This window comes from Phymastichus coffea, unplaced genomic scaffold (genome assembly GCF_024137745.1).
Source record: "Phymastichus coffea isolate CEN01 unplaced genomic scaffold, Cenicafe_Pcof_1.1 PCOF00038, whole genome shotgun sequence".
NCBI classification, from domain to species: Eukaryota; Metazoa; Arthropoda; class Insecta; order Hymenoptera; family Eulophidae; genus Phymastichus; species Phymastichus coffea.
The window spans coordinates 1,286,255-1,307,775 of NW_026706849.1; the positions used below are offsets into that span (position 1 = coordinate 1,286,255).

The following is a 21,521-nucleotide window of genomic DNA, read 5'->3' on the forward strand; positions in this document are numbered from 1 at the left end:
ATAGCTATTAAGGTGAGTATTTTGAATCGAAGGAATATCAGTAATATTGTCCTTTATTTGTGATGATTTCTTTATGATAATTTTTAGGTTTCCCTCTTGTTGGTCAATAGCTTGAATATATTAACTGTATTAAGGAATTAAAATGGTTTATTAATAGATTTTGCCGAGAAATTTTAGAGTTTCAATTTGAGATGAGTATGAGTATCTAGTATTATTGTGGCACCGCTATGATTAGCTAATATGTTGAGGTCCCTACGAACATCATGAATACTCTGTCGAATTTCATTTTGATCAGTGGTCGAATAACTTAGATTTATTTGTGTTCTCAAGTTCATGGTACGATAAGCTTGATCAATACAGTGCATTTTTAAGCGATCGATGTATTGAAGATTTGCCAAATCTTGAATCTTGGTAATTATCTAATCTTTTAACATAGAGTTCTTATTCCATTCTTAATTGATTTTGTAATATTTTGCAGACTTCATAGTTAGCATTGATCCTCTATTCAGCTGTTATATCACTTATATCTTTCTTAATTCCTGAATTCACCTAGTTCGACCTATTGAGACTTGAGAAAAGCAAATCAAAATTGAAAAGAATGCCCACATTTACCGAGGACTGGCATGCTTTGAGTGACGTCGATCCGATTTTAATTCGCAAAAACTTTCATAGTGGATTTCATCATAAAAATTTAGAATTGCTTAATTTCTTCTTTATAAGTCTCATATCTAAAAACATTCGAAACAAATGAATACGTATACTGTCTTTATATGAATTTATATGTTGACACTATAACGTACATGTACGACCAAATGTATATACCGATGTGTATACCGACCAAGGCATTTAGCGTGATAATCTCTTTTCGATACTCCGTGCGCAAGGTGCGTCTTTTCCGCACGTTCGGCAGAAAACGTGCGTTGAAAATCACACTTTCCCTTCACTTGTATCGTAATGTACTATTGATCCGTTGATTTAAATTTTGAATCTAAATTTTTTGGGTGGATTGTCATCCGACTGGCGATTGAACTGCAATTAACAATTTTTCAATAATAATTTTGAATGAAAAAGATCCCGAGTGTGTATAATAGATCACTCATCTAGTAAATTAGTAATAGTTTTAAAATAGTGCCTTATGATACTCCACACATCGCATGCTCTTCGTCACTGAAGTATATATTAATGTTTATCATTTGTAATCGATTAGTTAAATCACTTTTCAATAATTGATGTAGCAGCCCTAGGATTCTCTAACGTTCTAATTTCTTTAATATTATGTTTAAGATCTATATGAAATGCTTTTAATAAGTCGAGTTAATTATAATTTTCTGATTATTATCTATTTCATTTACTATTAAATTTGTGACCTGACACGGTTTTTGTAAAAATTTGTATATCTGCAATGAATTATTTTTTCAAAAGTGTTTGCAATATTTGATATTAACGATATAGATTTATAATTAATTGGTAATGTTCCAACTTTGTGCATTGGTATTATTTTGTCTATTTTGCTTCCTTGGACAGGAAGCTCTGTGCTCGCTATTTTTTTAACATTTTTCGATCTTTTGCTTGTAATTATTTTACTATAACTATAACAAATAATTGTATTTTAATTATTACTTTCTGCTTTATCAAAGACTTTTTGTTCTACCAATAATGTCGCTTGTTTAATTATAGTGTTCAATCTATTTCTATATGTTAATATCTGAAAATATGAAAAAAAACATATAAATAAAACCAGCAACTATTTCACGAATTTAAAAAAAGTAATGTTTTATCTGTTAGAGATAAAAATTATTTAATATTTCGGTAGCATATACCATATAGTTATAATTTATGTTAGACATGCAAAGCAATTTTACCATATGGAGAAGTCATGTGGAATTTGATACACGAACGTGAAAAATTTAGTTGGGAAGTTGTTTTCTGCTTAAAATACCAGAGCGAAATTTGGATTTTTTCAGTAGGAACTTTTATTGTTCAAAATTATGCGTCTTCTGTAAAATGAAAGGTCCTTCAGTAACATTGACATATTACTCTACTAGAACATTACAAACTTTACGTAATTGCTTGATGTTCGCGATACACTTTCTGCATTAAAAGAAACTATAAACGTAAAGTTATCAAAGGTTTTTTTAATAAAGTGATATGATGTAGATGCTATTGTATGAACATTTCCGAATAAAGTAGAATAGAGGCACTAGTGGTCAGTCACTTAAGACCGAATACTAGAATTAAGATATTTCTATTCTAATCTAAATAAAATACCAATAAATAGAAAGGTTCACGTCTATCAATGACTTTTCTTTTATTACTGAAAATTTTTATTCTGCCGTACTTAATTCAAAGAGAAATGCAAATGTTCGCAAACATGACTTCTAAATGACTTATTGGTCAGACGGTCGGTCGAGTATTGAAAAGTTATTAAATTTGACGACAACTAGTGTCGGACACATGTAAAAGGAAACATTAATTATTTTTGAATCGTAAGTGAGGATCAAAATTGAATATATAATGTATTTCTATAAATAAACGATTGAATTTCTTCGTTTAAACATGTTATTACGATTTTTCATCAATTTAAAATTGTGTAGAGATTAAGCGCCGTATAAGAAAATTGTGTTTTCAAAAATAGCTTGATAATCCTCTGAGCAAACATTTCCTAAATAAATTTAGATTTTCTTTTCATTTAAAATACATTAGAAAGCTTCAATACTAAGAGTTATAAAATGCTGGTATCTTAAGAATTCGTGATGTTAGTTTAGATTTATTAAAGATAAAAATAAAAAGTGACCAACTATTAGCGACTGTCCGACTGTTAGCGCCTTTACCCTATGCAGTATGCATAATATTACTGCGTAATCTTTGAGCTATGTTATGTATCAGTATTGATAAGAATATGGCTTCCTATTGTTATTGTTTGTCCAAAGTCCATTTGAAATTGTGAGCATCGGTATGTAAGTGGTCGGAAGTAAGTCTTCATTTTTTAATAATTAAATTATGAATTTAAAAAATGCTGATGACTTTTGTACATGCATTAAAAACTTAATAACAATCATTTTTTTCATTTTAACAATTTTATATTTTACCATTTTTTGAATATATGTTATCTTTCATCTAATTTGTCAAAAATCTTTAGTTTGCGTCTGCGCAGTAGCGTCAGGTGCGAAGCGCTAAAAAACTGCTTCTTCATGTTCGGTTCCATAATCACAACATGACTATACACTGCATCAAGTGTAAGTGTGATTAATGTGTGGAGGACAACGAAGACTGATCAGATCAGAACTTCGAAGTGTCGGGGAGCAGCAAGTAGACAGTGGGCATTCAGCTTGAATGTTTTAAGTGGTTTTTCTCTCATTTTAACTATTAAGACGGAAAATATACAATATGTTAGGTAAGAATTTCTATTATCGATGAAAATAGTTTGAAATTACAGTAACAAGTGTTGTCTTATACAAAATTTTATTCAATAAATATTTCACTTACTAAGATGAAACTCTAAAAATATAATAATTATGAAATAATACTTGTCGCAAACACATTATCGTTTTGTGTATAAATTGCTGCCATCATTGTTCACCATAAATAAAATAAAGTTTGATTGCCACTAATTTTGATAAATAGCAGCAATAAAATCAATATTATCATTGATTTCAGCAGCCTGTAGATCGTTCATCCAAATATGCGGACGCCGCAATATTGCTTCTCTTTCAGCATTATCAGAAACGCATCAGATGTTACAAAAAACATGCAGGTACCCTCATTTTATTTATGTTATTTTATTTATATTTTTCTTTCCTGTAAAATATGTTACTCATTTACTTTATTTTTATGAATTCTCATTTGAAAACAAAAAATTCTTTTTCATTTTAATTATTAGATAAAAATGTATTGATATTAAATTAAAAGGATTTCAATGAAATTGCAATTAACTATACTTTAGATGGAAAAGTAGTTTATGAGTTATTGAACAATTATTGACTTAAATTAGAGACTTTGCCGAAGGAGAGTTGAAGCCAATAGCTGCCAAGATAGATCGAGAGCATCTTTTCCCCAAAGAACAAATCAAGAAAATGGGTGAACTAGGATTACTTGCTGTGACAGTACCTGAATCATTGGGTGGAACAGGACTGGATTACCTTGCCTATGCAATTGCAATGGAAGAAATTTCCAGAGGCTGTGCTAGCACTGGTGTCATAATGAGCGTAAATAATTCTTTGTATTTAGGCCCCATTGATAAATTTGGCAATGAGAAACAAAAAGAAAAATACATACGCCCATTCACAAGTGGAGACAAAATTGGTTGTTTTGCTCTCAGTGAACCAGGTAATGGATCTGATGCTGGTGCTGCATCAACAATGGCTAAGAATGATGGAGACAAATACATATTGAATGGTACAAAATGTTGGATTACAAATGGATATGAAGCTAATGGTATTGTAGTATTTGCAACCACTGATAAATCAAAAAAGCACAAGGGAATAAGTGCATTTATAGTTGATAAGCCAACAAGTGGTTTGTCTTTGGGTAAGAAAGAGGATAAATTAGGCATAAGAGGTAGCAGCACTTGCTCTTTAATATTTGAAGATTGTCCTGTACCAAGTGAAAATCTTCTAGGAGAACCAGGAATGGGTTTTAAAATAGCTATGATGATGTTAGGTAAATTGTTTTGTTTGTTCCTCTACAATTTCTACATTAAAAAACTTATAGAGAATATTAAATTTTTTGGTCACTTTAGATGCAGGTAGAATTGGCATTGCTTCTCAAGCTCTAGGTATTGCACAAGCATCACTTGATTGTGCCATGGAATATGCTAATAAAAGAACTGCTTTTGGTAATGCAATTATAAAATTACAAGCTATTCAAATTAAATTGGCAGAAATGGCCATGAGGCTAGAAAGCTCTAGATTATTGACTTGGAGAGCAGCATATTTGAAAGATCAAGGAAAACCATATACTAAGGTATAAGAAATTTGTATAGGTTATACAATTTATCTATCAATGAATAATTAATTAATTATAAAGTCAATTTTAAAAATTATTGAATTACCAATTTTAGGAAGCTGCAATGGCAAAACTTTCAGCTTCCGAAGCTGCAACATTTTGCGCACATCAATGCATTCAAATTCTAGGAGGAATGGGATATGTGTCAGATATGCCTGCTGAGCGTCATTACAGAGATGCTAGAATTACTGAAATTTATGAAGGAACATCTGAGATTCAAAGACTGGTTATTGCTGTCAATCTCATTAAAGAATACAGCATGTAAATAATTGGAATAGTTATTTTTATAATTTATTCGATCAAAGCTGTTGCAATATTTTCTAATATTTTGCCAAAACAAAGCCTGGCAGTAGAATTTAGATTAAATGATGAATTCAGAGGATGCACATATTTTGGTGCAAAGTGATAAAAAATATTTTTTACATTGTTTTAATGGATTTTATATGTAACTAAAAGGAATTTTTTCTATACAAAGGAATCAATAAATTTTATACATTATTATTTTATGGCTTTATTTTTTTCACCGAGTGTCTGACATATGTATAGTTTACTTTCGCGTATATACATATACATATTTTTTTCAAACGCATATATGTACATACGTTCATTCAGAATTGCATAAACATGCACACACCTATATATGTATATATATACATACATATATACATATATTTGCGTGTGTGGAAATGTCTTCACTATCAGCCCTTTGGCAGCACTACAGAGTTTTCGGCCCTGCATAATACGAGGAACAACTAATTTTATTAACTAGATCAAATAGCATTCATTAGGATGTTAGATAGATGACTTTCTCTTTTAAAATACATACAATGAAATTCAATTAAAACGTGCATGCAAGCATATGTATACATCCAGGAACCATTGTTATTTTAGATGGAACACTTTTGAAAATTTGACATTTAATAATATAGAAGCTTTGTATTGATCAAAAAGTAGCTACTGCAAATTCTTTGCTACACTTCGGAGCCAGAACATATTCTATACATCTATTTGTGCAGATGACATTAAACTATATCGAGTTGATTTAAGTTATTAATGTATCAGTTATTTTTCCTCAGAAAAAAATCTAAAGAATTTATTGAGATGCATTATTAGCTGTAAGTATTACCATGCATTATAATTAATATTATACAATAAGTATGAACGATTTTTTCCTGAGGTTTACGGGCAGTATATAACGCATAATTATTAAAGGAAAAAATAATATAAAGTAATGGTGTCAGAGCACATAAATAAAGGTAAAAATTGCATTATACATAGCTTACTATCAACACTCTCTTCTTTAAATAAATTGTCTAACAAAATATCTTCATGCAAAAAGAAATCAGAATTTCATTGTATGCCTGTTTTATTTACAATTAACACATCCTAAGTCATTAACGCCCAAAATTTCGTTGAAATTAAGATAGCCTACAGTCATGTCTACATATATGCCTAGAATATACCAATTATTTTATATTTATTCACTTTATTACAAAGAGCAATTAATTACTGTATTTCCACGAAAAGTAGAAGTTCAGTGTTGCTCAAATACTGAGGCTCGAAATTCTTCTTTACTAAAAGGTTAACGCTTCATTGAAAGAAAAAGTTGTCCTCTGGACAAAACCACTGCAACATCCACAAAAAGGAGTGGAAAAGCGTAATATGAGTGAATCACTTATTATATGCATTAATTACTTGATTGACCCAAGACTCTGCTTCAAATATTATTAACTACCTTGTCGCCCATAAAAGATATTTTTTTTCATTAAAAAAAAATAATGAGCAAAAGACCTGGCGCAAGATTCTTTAATAAATTAAGTGCTTTCAAAGATCTGTTCATATTGTTATTTTCTGTTCCTTGCGTATTACCATGAGTTTGTAACTTTGTTGCATATCACACACGAGCACTTTCAGAATTCACAATAGCAGCTTCTTTATATTTATAATATTAGACCGCAATGAGCTCTTAATACAGCCATTCATCCATGATCACTTATGCGTTTGCAGCAAGCACGTTTATTTGCTTGTTAAGAATTGTTATTAGCTATTATCATTGACTATCTTTCTTCCTTCCTCTATCGATTAATTATTCTCAATTATAATTAAAACAACTGAACTGCATTTTTTTTACTCTTACCCTCTTTCTATCATTACATTTTTGTTTCTTTTATGCTATGTTTCATCATCAAAAGAACATACAATTTGTCTCAAATGTCTATTTCAGTATCTTGACTTTGTTTTTTAATCAATAATAGTGACAATAATACAATAACATTACTCTTTGACTGTAGATACATTCATCTAAAATTTTTGTAATGTAAATAAATTAAAATTGCAAGTAATTAGATTAGACACTGAATCTAGACAGATAAACTCTGGAAATTGCCCCGATCCGGCAGGACCGTTTATGGCTTTGAGTGTATGCATGGTGTATTTAAGTGTAAGTCTGGCGTTTGTATAACGTTGAAGGAAAATTCATTTATCCTTTTTACACTGAACTCTTTAAAGCCTCAATCATCGGCCCGCATTCCTCGTACTTCACCTTTGTGTCTTTGCTGAAATAGAAAAATTAGTTTAATATATTTTTTTCATTGCGTGAGTATATTAAGATAGGAAATACGGCCGATTTATTTACCCTATCTAACTCCTCTTTTGTAGTATCTTCGATTGCTCGAATGTCTTCCATAGTCAGGCCATGCCAGCGGTCCATCCAGCAAAAAACTTGCCGATGAAAGTTCGTGAAAAGACGCCTCTCAGCTTTTTGAATAAAACTCTCTACGCGCGTTTGCAGGCCGAACCATTTGAACTCACAGGTAACAAGTTTATAGCAAGTCATCACAGGGTTTACATTTTGCTTCCAGTCTTTGCCGACCAGCGGACCTCGACCAGTTTTTTCAGACTTGAACTTTGTTGGATCTTCATCTTCTTTATAATCTGCATTTGAAATTGAATCATTTGCTATATCTATGTGCACAACTTCCCTGATTTTTAATTTGTCTGCAGGTAATTCATGTACCTAAAATTACAAATTTTACGACTTTCAATCAATTACTATATTGTGAATCCCTTCAAATCAATTATTGATAGGAAATGTACAAAATAGGTTATGGTTGTGTTTACTTACATTTTCCTGGTCTCCAATATCAGCAATATGATAGGACTCTATGATTATAAAAAAATTTTCTTTCATGTAACCAGGATTCTGCCAATAATAAAATATTAATAAGAATAAAAAGTAATGTTATTTATTATATTATGAAATATTATCAAGAATATAATATCTACACTTATAACAGTTTTGCAGTAAGGATAGGCATTCCATGCTTCCTCATGAATTTCCAGAGAATTCTTTGGTAGCATCATACGAATAAAAGCAGGCACTTTGCTTGCTAAATGGTAAATCTTATATGTATACTGGCCAGAAGAGTACCTTCCACCAAGTAGTGGATAATCTACGAAAGGTTCATTTTTTAAAACTTCTATTCCTTCACCTCCACCAGTATTATTTTTACTGGCTTCTGCTACAGAGTACAATTGAGCTACTTGATACTGAAAATATAAAATTGAATATAATTAATATACTATTTATAAATATAGATATAATCAAAGAAGCAACCTGTCTGTCAATAATACTATATCAATTTCATTTGAAGTTTATGATTATTATAATTGCAATATTATAATTTTTCTAAACTGTCTTTCATGGTTCATATAGACTTTGATGTACAAATATCAATTGCATATTCTAATTAGAACAAAATAAATATAAGAATAATTAATGTATTCTTAAAAAGACTAAAACATTAATATCAATTACAAAGTTCAATTAAAGAAAAATAAATATGAAAATATCAGGCATGTACGTAAGATATAAATGCATATATCATGGTAAAAGTGCTAATTATGTCAAAGTACTAAATAGTAGTTAAACAAATTGCAGCAAGCTGCAAATGCAATATCATGTAGCAAAGCCACCATCTATTTATCCAAGCAAGTCAGACTTCGAAGAAGAGTTCTTGTTCAATACAAGCAACTTACCTCTTCGACAGTGAGGGGCAGGGTAACACGGCTGAAACAAACAAACACAAATAATAGCATCGAGATAAGTTGATCAGAACAACTAAGTTGTTCAGTTAGTAGCAGTAGCAGTCGTACGCGCGCACGTCCAAGGTCTCGGCTCGATGCGTGTACGCGTGGCCTTGAGAGAGCCATGCTGCTGCTGCATCTGCTCCAAAATCCAAAGCCGCGGTCACGGGACATTTTGTCTGTCCATTAGCGCTGCCGAGATCAATCTACGGAAATTCAAAGAGCTGCGATCCGACGTCATTTAAAAATCGATATCGTGTTAACACAGGCGACGAAGAGTCAGTGAAAGACAGAGAAAAACAGGGAGAGCGATTGGCTTGTACCGCGAATTTGGAAAAACGAATGGTCCTCGCTCGTTGCCACAGATCTCGTGAGAGACAGCATCGAACCAGCGTATGTTGTAAGTTGCAAGAGCAACGAAAGAGCGTGCGCGCTGGTAAGCAGACTGGCAGGCAGTCGGGCGGGCGTGCGGTTACAGGTTAGCCTTTGAATTTTGAAGTAACGATCGGGCTACGCTCGGCGCGCTCGCGCGTGCGAACCTTGGACGAAGGACACGAGAGAAAGAACTGCAGCTGCAGTTAAATGCAAGGGCTACTCACAATTCCTTGATAAGCATTTTTTAGACTGCGCCGGTGCACATGGGCCAAGACAGATAGACGGAACAAGAAGACCGAAAGAGCCTGAGGATACGATTACGAGCAGCACAGCACCAATCAACGCTGTACACCACCTCTGTCACTATAACTCTGTCTCTGTGTTGTCGATGGCGGAACACCACCGTTTGTTACTTCGATTTCGTGTGAGGGCTTCCTGATTATATTATATATTAAGTTTAATCTTTTTCCGCAAGAAAAAGATAACTAATTCACGGCTATTCTCGCGTGCAGCGTGCCGCACACTGACTGCTAGCGCTGCTGCTGGTCTTGACTCCGACGTCTACTTGGACTACTGTACTACTGTGCGCGATTGTCGCGACCGTAGCGCTCCGTCTCGCTCTCCGCCTACTGGCGTGGTACGATGTGTACCTACACGCGACTGATGCACACTTCCTAACACCGCGGGTGTGCACTACGTACTTGCACGTGTGTCTGTGCAGATCTCTTAATACATTTTGCTGTTGTGTCGGTCGCTTTCTCTATCTATTCTTCTTCGTCCGTCATTGTCTCTCTTTTTCTCCATTGCAAGATAGAGATGCAGCGTTGCCGTAAATGTGTGTGTAGTTCCTTTTTTAGCCCTACAATTTAAATTTTTAAAAACTTTCATTGGGTAATCGAGCGACGACTCGGTCGGCACTCTTTCATTCGAAACTTTTCTCTTTCTCTCTCGCCTTGCGTTTATTTTTCATTTAACATCTTGTGCTATTGATTATATTTTTCGCTCAAACATATGTGCATACTAAATGAACCAAATCTCGAAGAAAAAGCTGTTCGCGTAAGTTTTTCTTTCTCTTCTTTTTTCAGACGTCAGAGAGAATTTTTACACGACCCTCATCAATCTTCACGAGTGCATTTTTCCCTACCCTTTTATTCAAAACCTCCACCAGCTTACCCTCTTCTCCCTTACTCACTGGTTTCGATGTCCCACCCTCGCTCGCCCTTGATTAGTTAGTGTGGCGCGCGACAGCTCGCGCAAGTGAAAAGCGTCTTTCATATGAATCGTGCGAGCGTTTACGCCCTTATTCGTACGTTCAGTATATGTACAGCACCTCCCCTGCTGTCGTGACGACGACGACGACGTCGTAGCCGTGGGTTGAGGGGGGTTGACGTCACACACGCTCGTGGAGACTTATACAGTCTCCATATGGACGCTAGAATAGTCAGCAAGAGCTCCGTCTCTCAGGGGCGCCACTTGTTCGGCCTGCCAAGACTTCATGGGCGAATATTTGGCTTTTTGTATAGGTGATAGCGCTGACACCCATACGCACACGTACCCGCGCTTGCGCACTACACCCGCACCTGCACGACACGAGTCAAATAATTCGAGCACGAGGATTCTACATCATGAGAAAGCGAGATGGCGCTTGTCTCGTGGATAACTACAACGTGTTTGCATCGCTGCATGCGGGAAGCTAGAGAGAAAGAGACGAATATATATGTATATATAGGCTGCAGAATTTTTTCACCCTTTTCTACTGCGGAACACTTCGCGTGCGAACTTTCAAATTAACTCATTAACGAGCTCTTTGCGGATTTTATCGCGCATCGTGTATTGTAGAACTTATTCTTTCTTGTTTTACGACAAGACTAGATATAACGAGGGCGAGATTGTCGTTTTCTTTTTCATCTCTCAAATTCATGACGACGCGTATATGCCGTCGTATTATCGCCGAGAAAGGAGGTAGCCGCAGTATAATGTACGCTACGTACTGTTTGTTTCGCAGCACAGGGAGATCAAACAATTGGCAAGCTCGGCGCTGTGTTAAGCTTTGCTTTATTGATGAGCCAGTCCCGAGTGTGCATGTATGTGATTGGTTACATCATCGCGATCGCAGGAGAGAGCCTCTGGCCTTGAGGATTACCTGAATTTTGCATTGAGGTTTCAGCTATCTGGAGCGTGCCGCAAAGGGATTATCGATCTTTTTGCACCTACGGATTATCAGATTTTATTGACTTGCAGTCGTAACAGCGTCAACGCGCGCCAGCCAGCAGCGGCCGCGCGAAAGCGCGAGCTTCTGGCAATCGACTTTTCTGCTGACCAAGAAATTCATCACCTCGTATTGATTTTCGTTATTTCTTAATCTTGAAGGCATCTCACAACAGAATTATATATAGTCGCTGTGCGATAAGAGAGCTTTCGATTTTTGTTATTATTGGAATCAAACTTGATAATCGAGCAGTGTGCTTCCGGGATTAAAGATTGACCACTTTTCTTTGTTGACGTACATGACAAACTGTATTTCACTTTACCTATCTAATAATCGTGTCGACGAACAACGGAGAAATAAAGCGTTTATCACTATATATGGAAACGTTCAACGACTATTTTCGCAGTCGTTTAATTTCATAGCAAAACCTTTGTCGTTTATAAAAAGAGGAATACTTTTTTCAAAAAATTATGACTCATTGCAATAACATGGTAGATGTAACAATTCCAAGTGTAAAAAGAGTCTATAATATCAAGACAAAAAATTGAATTTCATACTCGCTACGAACGACATTTCGTAACAATTTGTTTTCAACAAAAGTAAACTTTTTTTAAAATTTTCCAACCGGGACATGATTTATGATCTTCAATTAGGTATCATTTTTTTTTGGTGTGCTTTCAATTCTCGCACTCATTTATCGCTTATAAAGTACTTAGCTTTATCAGTAAAAATATGTCGTCACAGGGGTATAGAAACAATTGTAACACACAGTTAGCGGTGCGACTTTAAAATATGACTAGCATCGAAAAATAAAGCTATATTTAGAAGTTTGAAACAGCCTTTAATATAGATTCGTGACACCGAAAGTTTACAAAATTTTGATCCGGTATTTATGATCAACACGTAGCACGTCAACAAAATAACACTTTTGCAAAGGACAGCCTATTGCTCTATTGCTAATTAAGTGGTCATGCGTGACAACATGTTCAAGTGGCCATAAATTTAGGTGAGCGGTTTAGGATGATTGTAATTCTGCAAACGCAACAAACAGCCGTTAAAATCTGTTACAGTTATGTGTGTGTGTGCATGTGTGTGTGTGTAACAAAATATAACAACAGGCTTGTAGCTGCTCATTTTACATTTGATATTCATGATGCATCAACAGTGCTATATAACAAATCTGTTATACTCAATCGCGAGCTCAATCGTGCCTGAAAAATGAACCTAGCAATCGAAGTAGATATATTCAACTGAATTGGTTTTAATTTTTTGAATAATTATACGCGAAGCTAGCTAAGGATTGCGGAAAAGTTTTGTGAAGTAAAAACGGCTGTCATTGAAACAACCCTTTGCAAAAGCTATTGTTCCTTTTCTTTTGATATTTAAATTGTAGGCTATTAATGCTGACAAAAATAACTATGAAACGTCACTTTTGCAAACCTTTAATTATAAATGTGCAAGTTAAGGCGGAATCTTGAATGATATCGAGAATATTACGCAAAGTATTAAAAAGATTTGTCCGAAAACAAAGACTATTAATTATTGTGTTATTGTATCTAAGTATATCTTATAAATTTTATAAATTATAGTTATAGGATACAAATGATCATGGACTTGAAGAATAATGCCTATATCAATCAATTATAATAAACTGTATATAATGTTATACGAAACTACAAAAACCATTAAAAAAAAAGATGATAATTGGGAATTGTCGTTTATGCGAAATTTGCATGGATAAGAGATTATTTTTGCATCTTCTTCAATAAAATTATGAGTCACCTCACGACACTTACCTCTCGATAGTAAACTGACGGAACTCTAGTATATGTAGGTGTACCGACTGTGATAAATCTATATATATATTCAACTTGCCGATAAAGTTGATACCTACATGTATAACGCTATAACATTGTTATCGTTGTACCATTTTTGTATGATAATTGTTTGCAAAATATTCTCAATTTCAAAACTATGACTTTTTTTATGGAATTATATTCGTTTTCCAAAGTCTACACAAGCTTCACATGTTTATAAGTTTTGAAAATTTATTACTTTATTACATGAATACAACTTGAAGTAAAGTAAGTTATTTTTATAACAAACTTTAAAAGATACTTTAAAAGAGACTAAGAAATAACTGTACAATAGATAAACTTTCTCAATGTCATGTTAATTTTGTAATTTTGAAACAAGTCACTAAAATGATAAAGTAAAATTGTTCATCTTATCTTACCAACTATATATGATACGACTGTTCACAAAGTACAATTGATAGGTATCCATTGAATTTCGTTGACAGAACCGTGTCCACGTAATTGCGCGTGAAAAGCCCTTTGTTAATGCAGTCTCAGATAGTCAATATTAATGGAGTTCCACTAAGTAATGCAGAATTCGCACGAAATCCTTTCTTTCTTCGACGGTTCTTTTTCTCAAACAGAATTTTCAATTTCCATAGTAATAAGGTTCGGGAGACCTTGTTAGCAAATCTTTACAAACCATTCTTTTTCCACAGTTTCACAACCCTCCTCGTACACCGCACTTCTGCACGGGAACACGTTCTGGCAGTGCATGCACGTCTATACCTCAAGTCAATTGCATAAAAAAAGCCTATAGCGCATAAAACAATCGTATATTGGCTTATTCCGAGTGGCTTTGTCCTACTGAATTTACTGCGTTTTCGAGGCTGGATGCGTTACGTACTGGTATGGAATTGGCGGATACATCGCAATTAATACGCTTATACGTGGAACGCACAAAAGACCGACCAATTGTACGAAAGGATATACACAAAGCGAAGACTAAACGCGCGCCGTCTTCGACTACATAGGAAACTCATCGTATGTGCACACATGTGCAACCCAATGGTCGTTGTTACAATCAAGACGTTAGGCAAGTCAATTTCGCGTGTAATTGCAGCTGATTCTATTATTTTCCTGGTTAGTAATTTAAATATCGAGTTTTCTACGCTGTGCGCACTGCGCGATGCCTGCCTACACGCTTTTCTCCAAATTCCGTCTGACATACTTTTTTTCTCCGAATTTTCTATTCTTGTAATTGTATTGCTTGTATTGCTTATATATCCCACTTTATATGCGTAAAGCGTGATATTCAAAAACTGAGTTTTCGCGCTTAAAAGTGCAGTCACATGGTATGTGAAAGTCTTTATTGATATCTTTTTTTTATAGAGAAAACTAACATTTCTTTTGTTGCTGAGCGTGTTAAGAGATATTACAAAAATAAATAAATACAAAAAAAGACATGTGTGTTTTTCAACTATTTGGAGTGTAATAGTCTTTAAAAAATAGATGTTCATTTCGAAGATTCAAACATCAATCATTATTTAAATATAGTTACGAGAAACAATGCAATGCAGAAATGTAATGATATATCGAGGATCCGTATATCCGATTGCCTTCCTCAAATATATTGAATGTGGTCGACCGATTGCATTGCCCAATACAAAATAATGTAATAATAGCATAATAATGGATGAGAAACAAAAATAATTAACTCGACTCTTAATTCTAGCAGTCACCCCTTTATTGGGTTTGTAAATTTCCCCACAGAGAAAATATTAAGCATTTACTGGTGTTCAGTCTTGCGTACAGTAAAAGTGTACGATAGGACACTGGTTCGCCATAATAAGTAGTCATGATCTTTATTTAATTGTTTCGAAACTGTACTTGAGATTCGAGTGCTCTGCGAGATATATCTATTTGCAAGTCGTGAGTTAATACACTGCAATGGCATGTTCGGTATGCATCTTCCTCACAAACATATCCGAATAAAGCGGAGCGAAAGGAGCGAAAGCGTTGTGTCGGAGGTGCATAGGAATAAGGCAAGCGAAACTGATAACGTGTGTACATGTACCGACTCGTCTTGAGGCCCATCTCAATGCTGCGCGCCGAACCGAAATAATGCGCGAATTGCGAAAATGGCGCTCGCGCGTGCCGAGATCCCGCGCCGAGCGTCGCGTGCGCAATGCAGGCCGAGGATACTTCTTCTTTTCCGCTCTGCCGCGGTGATTGTTACTGCCGATTAACTGGATTACATTTTGCAAAATGTACTTTATTATCGGTTCTACGCTGAATTAGTTGCGATATCTTTCGTATTGCCAAATAAATTTTCGAGAGTGCGCCGTGTACTGCTTTCAAGCGACCATCTGGCGTGATGCATTTAAGTAAATTAACTTTCTGTTCTTACAAATCGCGCTACGTACGCATACAAGAGACTTTTACGATTGTCAGCGTTACTTACCATTTCTTTTTCAATAGTCCTTCAAATTATTTTCGTTCTTATATTTATTGTTACTGCTTTCATATTCTCACGATTATGAGACACCTCGCTCTCCCGCTTTTAAGAGTATACAAGCGTAGTCAAACTTTAGTCGGCAAGTTTGCACATCTTATTGACTGATAACTCAACGCGAACGATCGTCGAGACCGTACAAGAAGAAAAAAAGAAAAGATTCAGTCACACTCTCTCGTAGCGACCTCAAAATCTCAAGTGTTCCTGTTTACTCGTCAGTTCGAATGTAAAGGCAGTCTCTAAAGAAGCGTCTCGGCGGTTTTCTCGTGCGACTTTCCATAAGCACATTAGATCGACTGCAATCTTTAGCGAACAGGGCAACCGCCGCACACACCGTGAGTGACGTTGAAGGATCGCTATTAGCAAAAGGATCGCGTTGCAAAATTGCACGCTCGCGCACTTTTCAACGGAACACGAGAGCGAGCACGCTCCGATCTCCTTTTATTCTAATTTATTCACATTAGCCTCCCATTTGCGACAATCGGTTGGCAACCTGTTGAGCTTTATTGTTTCGAATGTAGGTGTAATTTATCGTCCCGTGAACGGCTCAAAAAATCTTTTACGCTGCAGTTGTGGGAATTAGCAGCAGCAGCAGCAGCAGCAGCAGCATCAGCACTCTGAGCGAGATGACTGCTTTCGCTCCTTCGATTGTTCTTGCATGTTTTTCAGAATGAGCGATGACTTAATTGGCCAAGATGATTTTTTTTTTAATTGATCTCGCTATTCCATACGTTGCTGAAATTCAATGAGAATGCCAAAAAAGATTATCACAGTTACTACATCTTCGCATCCTTGGTACTGGTATATACGAAAATATTTCTAAAATATTCGTTCGCAAAGATTTCTCGACCAAAATTTGCTGTCTGACCTATATCCGACCCATTCTACTGTACTCAAGCTAAACTTCCCTAATATACCATAATGAGACCCAAACGCTCGAAAATTTCGTGCCCAAAAGAAGAGAGAACGTGCACAGGCTTACATTTTCGGCTGTAGCACCAGACCGCATTTACCGCGAAAATGGAGCAGTTTGTCTCAATCAACGCCTCTGTAGCGATCTGCCGCGGTGTGCGCCATAAAAGAGCAAGCGCGCTCATTACACGCGACTCGCTGCGTCAGTAGACAGCTCTCCGCAATCTTGTTTGCATAAATCACGCTTCCAAACGATCTAACCAAGTTTTTACATTCGTTTTAAGCGACAATATTGTGATAGCACGCAGAAGCCACATTGACGAGCTTCCTTGTGCGCGCGGCAGAGGGAAAGTGCGGCTTACCACGCAGAACGCTAGCATGCCCGTTACACGATTAGCTAGAGCGCCGCTGCTCGATCGACGATCACTTGCTCCTGTTGTTATTATATGCCTGCCTCGTGTTCTCCACGGCAGGGTATTAAGCTTACCGTTCAACGAGTAGAGTAAGCTGTTCTCCTGTTTGTTGGTGACATTCGCGAATCGGAAAGTGGAAATATTTGGGCCTCCTTGTTAGCTAGTAACGTTCAATTTTCGCTTATAACATTTTCATTAATTCAGATTGAATCTGCCAAGAGAATTTTTTCTTACGTTATCTCGATTTTTCATCAAGGGTCATCGTTTATTCCATTACATTAATTAATATCGCATCTTCAATAAAATTGTACGTAATTATGAAACTGCATGGCGGACAGCGTAACGAAGATCTTGATGGTTACTCCCAAAAGTGAAATTTTCTGTTTTCAAATGAGATTTGAAATCACATCTCTACTTTATTACTATGTTATTTCAAAACGCGAGTCCGTTATTCCTACTATCATCAATCATACATAGCAAGTAAATATAATATAACCAGTCGCAGTTACGATATTTTTTAGATGTATAAACTAAACTGATTTTCAAGAATATAAATAAAAAAACAAAGATCATTTTTTATAACATTGCATTTTTCAGGATTTACCAACCAGGGCTACCAGGAATCGGACTAGAAATATCTCATTACACATATATCTATTGCACGACAGGTGACATTTCAATGCTAAAATTCATTGCAACTTTCGCGATATTTTTATATAAGACATGCAATCGATATTTTATGTATGCCTAAGCTTGTTAGCAAACATACATTTCCTCTGAAAAACGACTTATTAGAATGACATTCTGACTTGATTGAAGAATATGTTTTTTAGGATAATCTGGAAATTCTGATTATAAATTAATTATTGCCAGTTTTCTCTATAACTAAATTAGATATAATAACTGAGTCGTTGCACACTGCACGTTGAATTAAATTAATTAATAATAATATTACCAATTTCTCATTGTATAATTATTGTATATTACATCGTATAACATTACCAATCTTTCAGTGTATAATCAACAAAGTTTCTACTAAAAAATGACCTTTATGTACAATAATGAATCACGATATAAGTATTTATTTAATAAAAGGCAGTATTCTCATTATGAAAATTCAAGCGAAATAAATCTTGTACAAAATGTATAGGGTAGGTACGGACGTGAGCGTGTAATATCCAGTGAGTCTGAAATTCACTCAAGGAAGGATAATTTACAGACGTTTAAGCTTTCAGCCAGTACCATGGTGAATGCCGATTCATTTCCGTAGAATCGGTAAGAGCCGATAACAGCAGTAAATTATGTAGTAAGAATGAGAACGAGTTTCATTTATTAATCCGCAAGCGAAATAACGCTACAACGTCGGCATCGTATGTAGTGGTCTGGGCTGGAGTCTACTGGGCCGGACGCGGCGGCGACGGCAGCGACGGCGGACGTACGCCCCTCTCCTTCTCGGTCGAGTGTCTGCCCACAAGGATCCGACGACGGCGGCGGCGGCGCGCGCGAACTCGCTCCCACGAAGGAGACAGCGCGCGCGGGGGCCCAACCAGGAGGGGGATAGGATATGCGGGGCCCCCGGCGAAAGGGAAAACGGCCGCAACGCGCGCCGATCTTTTTATTTGCCTCTCGCTCTCTCGCGGCCGCCTGCCCTGTTTTTTGACATCGCTGTCCGCGCGCTCGACACTTGCCCGCGTGCACTTCTCGCGATAACAGTGCGGTGCTCGCTGCTACAGAGCTTTTCGAAGACCGGACAAACCCGCGAGACCTACAATGCGAGTGATGTATATTGTAAGAAAAGGACCACCTGTGCTCCCGATTTCTTAGTTTTGAGCCCGAGTGAAAAACATAAAAGTGCCGCAAGGGGGACGTCTGATTGTTCGGCGAAGTATGTCATTAAGCTGTTTGATGCGAATAGCGACTGATGGTTATTTACGAGCAGGTGTTCATTAGTGTTCTCAAAGGATTCATTGTGCTTTCCTTGATCGGCAATAAGCTACCGATCCAATAAGCATGAATCAAGCATTTTCTCTCTTGATTTTCAACCCTTAATCAGAGTTTCTTAATATTCGCTGAGAATTTTTGAGTTTTAATTAAATTAGCTTGATCAATCATTTTTTGTTACCTCAATTCAATTAAATGAAATAATTTAATTTTGAAATAAAATCTGTCACTATTTTCCAATATTTACATCGATTTCATGACTGACATAAGATCAAATCAACGTTCTTTGGCTCCTGTCAATAGTGTAGCGGGAAAATGAAAACAAAATCAAACCGCTTTTAATCCGACATTGATTGTGTACTAATACAATTTAGATTCTGCAATTAACTTGCTGCAATCACGGAACATCACATCATTCGAAGTTTGATCAAGCAGTTAGCTCGATTTCCTCGTTATTCAACTGTCTGTTCAATGAATCTGTAATGCACATTTCCATGGATAGTTATTCGACAAGATCGCGATATCAGACGTTTCCTAAGGCATCAAACAAACACTTTTCACTCTCGCTCAAAACAAACTCGATCTCGAAAGCTATTAAATCTATACTTGATCTCCCGAAACGCGAGCAGTTATAATACGAACGTATATACGAGCGGAATAAAGCAAGTTTTGCACGAACGACGAGTGTGGCGAGCAGATTGTTTTTTTTAGAGAATTCGCACCTTGCGAATTCGCTATCCAAAAGTGTGATGTACGAGACACTGGGATAAAGAGCGCCACTGCCAGGTAAGATTCACTTTTGTATGGTCCAACTGTTGATTTTTTTGCGCAGTCATCTACCCGTGAGCATATGCTATGTATGCTCAGTTTAATAGGTGTGCACAGACACTGAAAGTTATACGAAGTCTGATTGGAGGGAAAAAATGATCTACTGCGTGCGGTAAAATTTCACTCTATTAACTTTGCGAGACCTGTCTGATCATGAGGCATTATGAAGTATACCTGTAATGAGGAAATGAGTTTTTTGAAAAGAGTGTATCGAAAGTCGATGGAATTTTTTGTTAAGCTCCGTCTATTCATGGATATTGCGTGCATTTTTTCCGGAAATATTCAACTTTTCAAGATTGAATAAAAGATATTTGCCGGTTCAATCCAAGTCATCATTTGAGCAGTAAAAAGCAAACGATTGCTAGAAAGTTGTCTGTAATCTACATGTCATTTGCCAAGTGCCGCACTTGCTCGCGCGCGGTCGAACCGCTTCCGCGGTTAACGTTGTATTTATTTTTTCAGAAATATCGGGCAATACTTGAAATTGAGAAACTAACAACGTGCTTTTATACTAAACATTATATTTTTTAATGACTTTCCACATGAAAATACTAAATTACTTGTAAAAAATGGTGATTTCGAGGAGAAAGTACAAGCCGAGCAAATTTCGCTGTGGATATTATTATTCGTCAAACCTACAAAAATATGGTGTAAATCACCGCTTATATTTACTACAATAGTTTAATATCTTGCTAGACGAATGCGTAACAATGCCGCGCGCGCACACATAACCATGTAATAGCGAGAACAAATAGTTAGTCCGAGCACGGTACAAAAAATTAGGAATGCAGCTTTGGAGCACTTTAACGGCAATGGCATTTCTCCGCGAGAGCCAACGTAACACAATGCATTAAGAATCGAATTCTTTGTATAACGTCCGAGGTGGACCGACGTGTACTATACATTGGTAAGCTGGAGATTTGAGAAAAAAAAGAATGAAAGAAATTAGGTGAAAATTGCAAGCTGTGAACGAGTTTTTGTAACAGGTTTTTCGCTCAAATGTCTGAACTGCTGCGATGTCGAACTTCTTTTTACGTGCTTACGACTTTCTGAACAGATTTATATCTGTCTAAATGAGACGGCAAATAATCTATATTTCTATCTTTGAAAGTTTTTCATTCTACGTAGGTATATGAATATTAATAGAGTGAACGTATGGACAGATTCAGATAAACAATAAGAAGCCTTATATTTGAAAAAAATAATCTTGATTTTTGCTTGACTTAAAAAAATAAACGTCCAGTACCAGAAGAACGCCTTGAAGTATTTGGAAAACCATGCAGTGACAATTAATCCACGTTATATATGGTTCGTCGTTAAAATTCCAGTCAACAAGAAAATTTACAGCGATCGTATCGATACACGCGCAAAGTTCCACGGAAACAGCTGATGCACGTGCGGGCAGACGAAATTGTCAGTCGCGCGATCTGCTTTTGTGGTCC

At 36.0% G+C, this 21,521-nt stretch overlaps 3 protein-coding genes across 4 annotated transcripts in view; 2 read left to right on the top strand and 1 right to left on the bottom strand.

Moving 5' to 3' along the window:
* The first annotated feature begins 3,225 nt into the window (after nt 1-3,225).
* Nucleotides 3,226-5,498, top strand: LOC131663757 (short-chain specific acyl-CoA dehydrogenase, mitochondrial). 2 transcript variants are annotated; one of them, XM_058934363.1, is made up of 5 exons: nt 3,226-3,394; nt 3,658-3,754; nt 3,992-4,659; nt 4,739-4,962; nt 5,060-5,498. In XM_058934363.1, the coding sequence occupies exons 1-5, from the start codon at nt 3,388-3,390 to the stop codon at nt 5,267-5,269; spliced, it is 1,206 nt and encodes a 401-aa protein (XP_058790346.1). In that variant the 5' UTR covers nt 3,226-3,387; the 3' UTR covers nt 5,270-5,498. The 2 variants fall into 2 exon arrangements, with proteins under 2 accessions (XP_058790346.1, XP_058790347.1); XM_058934364.1 differs by having other exon boundaries at nt 3,661-3,754.
* Nucleotides 5,499-5,593: 95 nt separating this feature from the next.
* Nucleotides 5,594-10,254, bottom strand: LOC131663758 (phosphatidylinositol transfer protein alpha isoform). Its single transcript, XM_058934365.1, has 6 exons — nt 9,690-10,254; nt 9,043-9,073; nt 8,290-8,553; nt 8,129-8,206; nt 7,640-8,020; nt 5,594-7,559 (listed from the first exon to the last, which is right to left on the bottom strand). The coding sequence occupies exons 1-6, from the start codon at nt 9,704-9,706 to the stop codon at nt 7,515-7,517; spliced, it is 816 nt and encodes a 271-aa protein (XP_058790348.1). The 5' UTR covers nt 9,707-10,254; the 3' UTR covers nt 5,594-7,514.
* A 222-nt stretch (nt 10,255-10,476) lies between these two features.
* Nucleotides 10,477-21,521, top strand: part of LOC131663799 (uncharacterized) — a 52,970-nt gene continuing 41,925 nt past the window's right edge. Inside the window, exon 1 of the mRNA XM_058934436.1 lies at nt 10,477-10,521. Within this exon, the coding sequence (XP_058790419.1) occupies nt 10,477-10,521 (45 nt within the window). The remainder of the gene's footprint in view (nt 10,522-21,521) is intronic.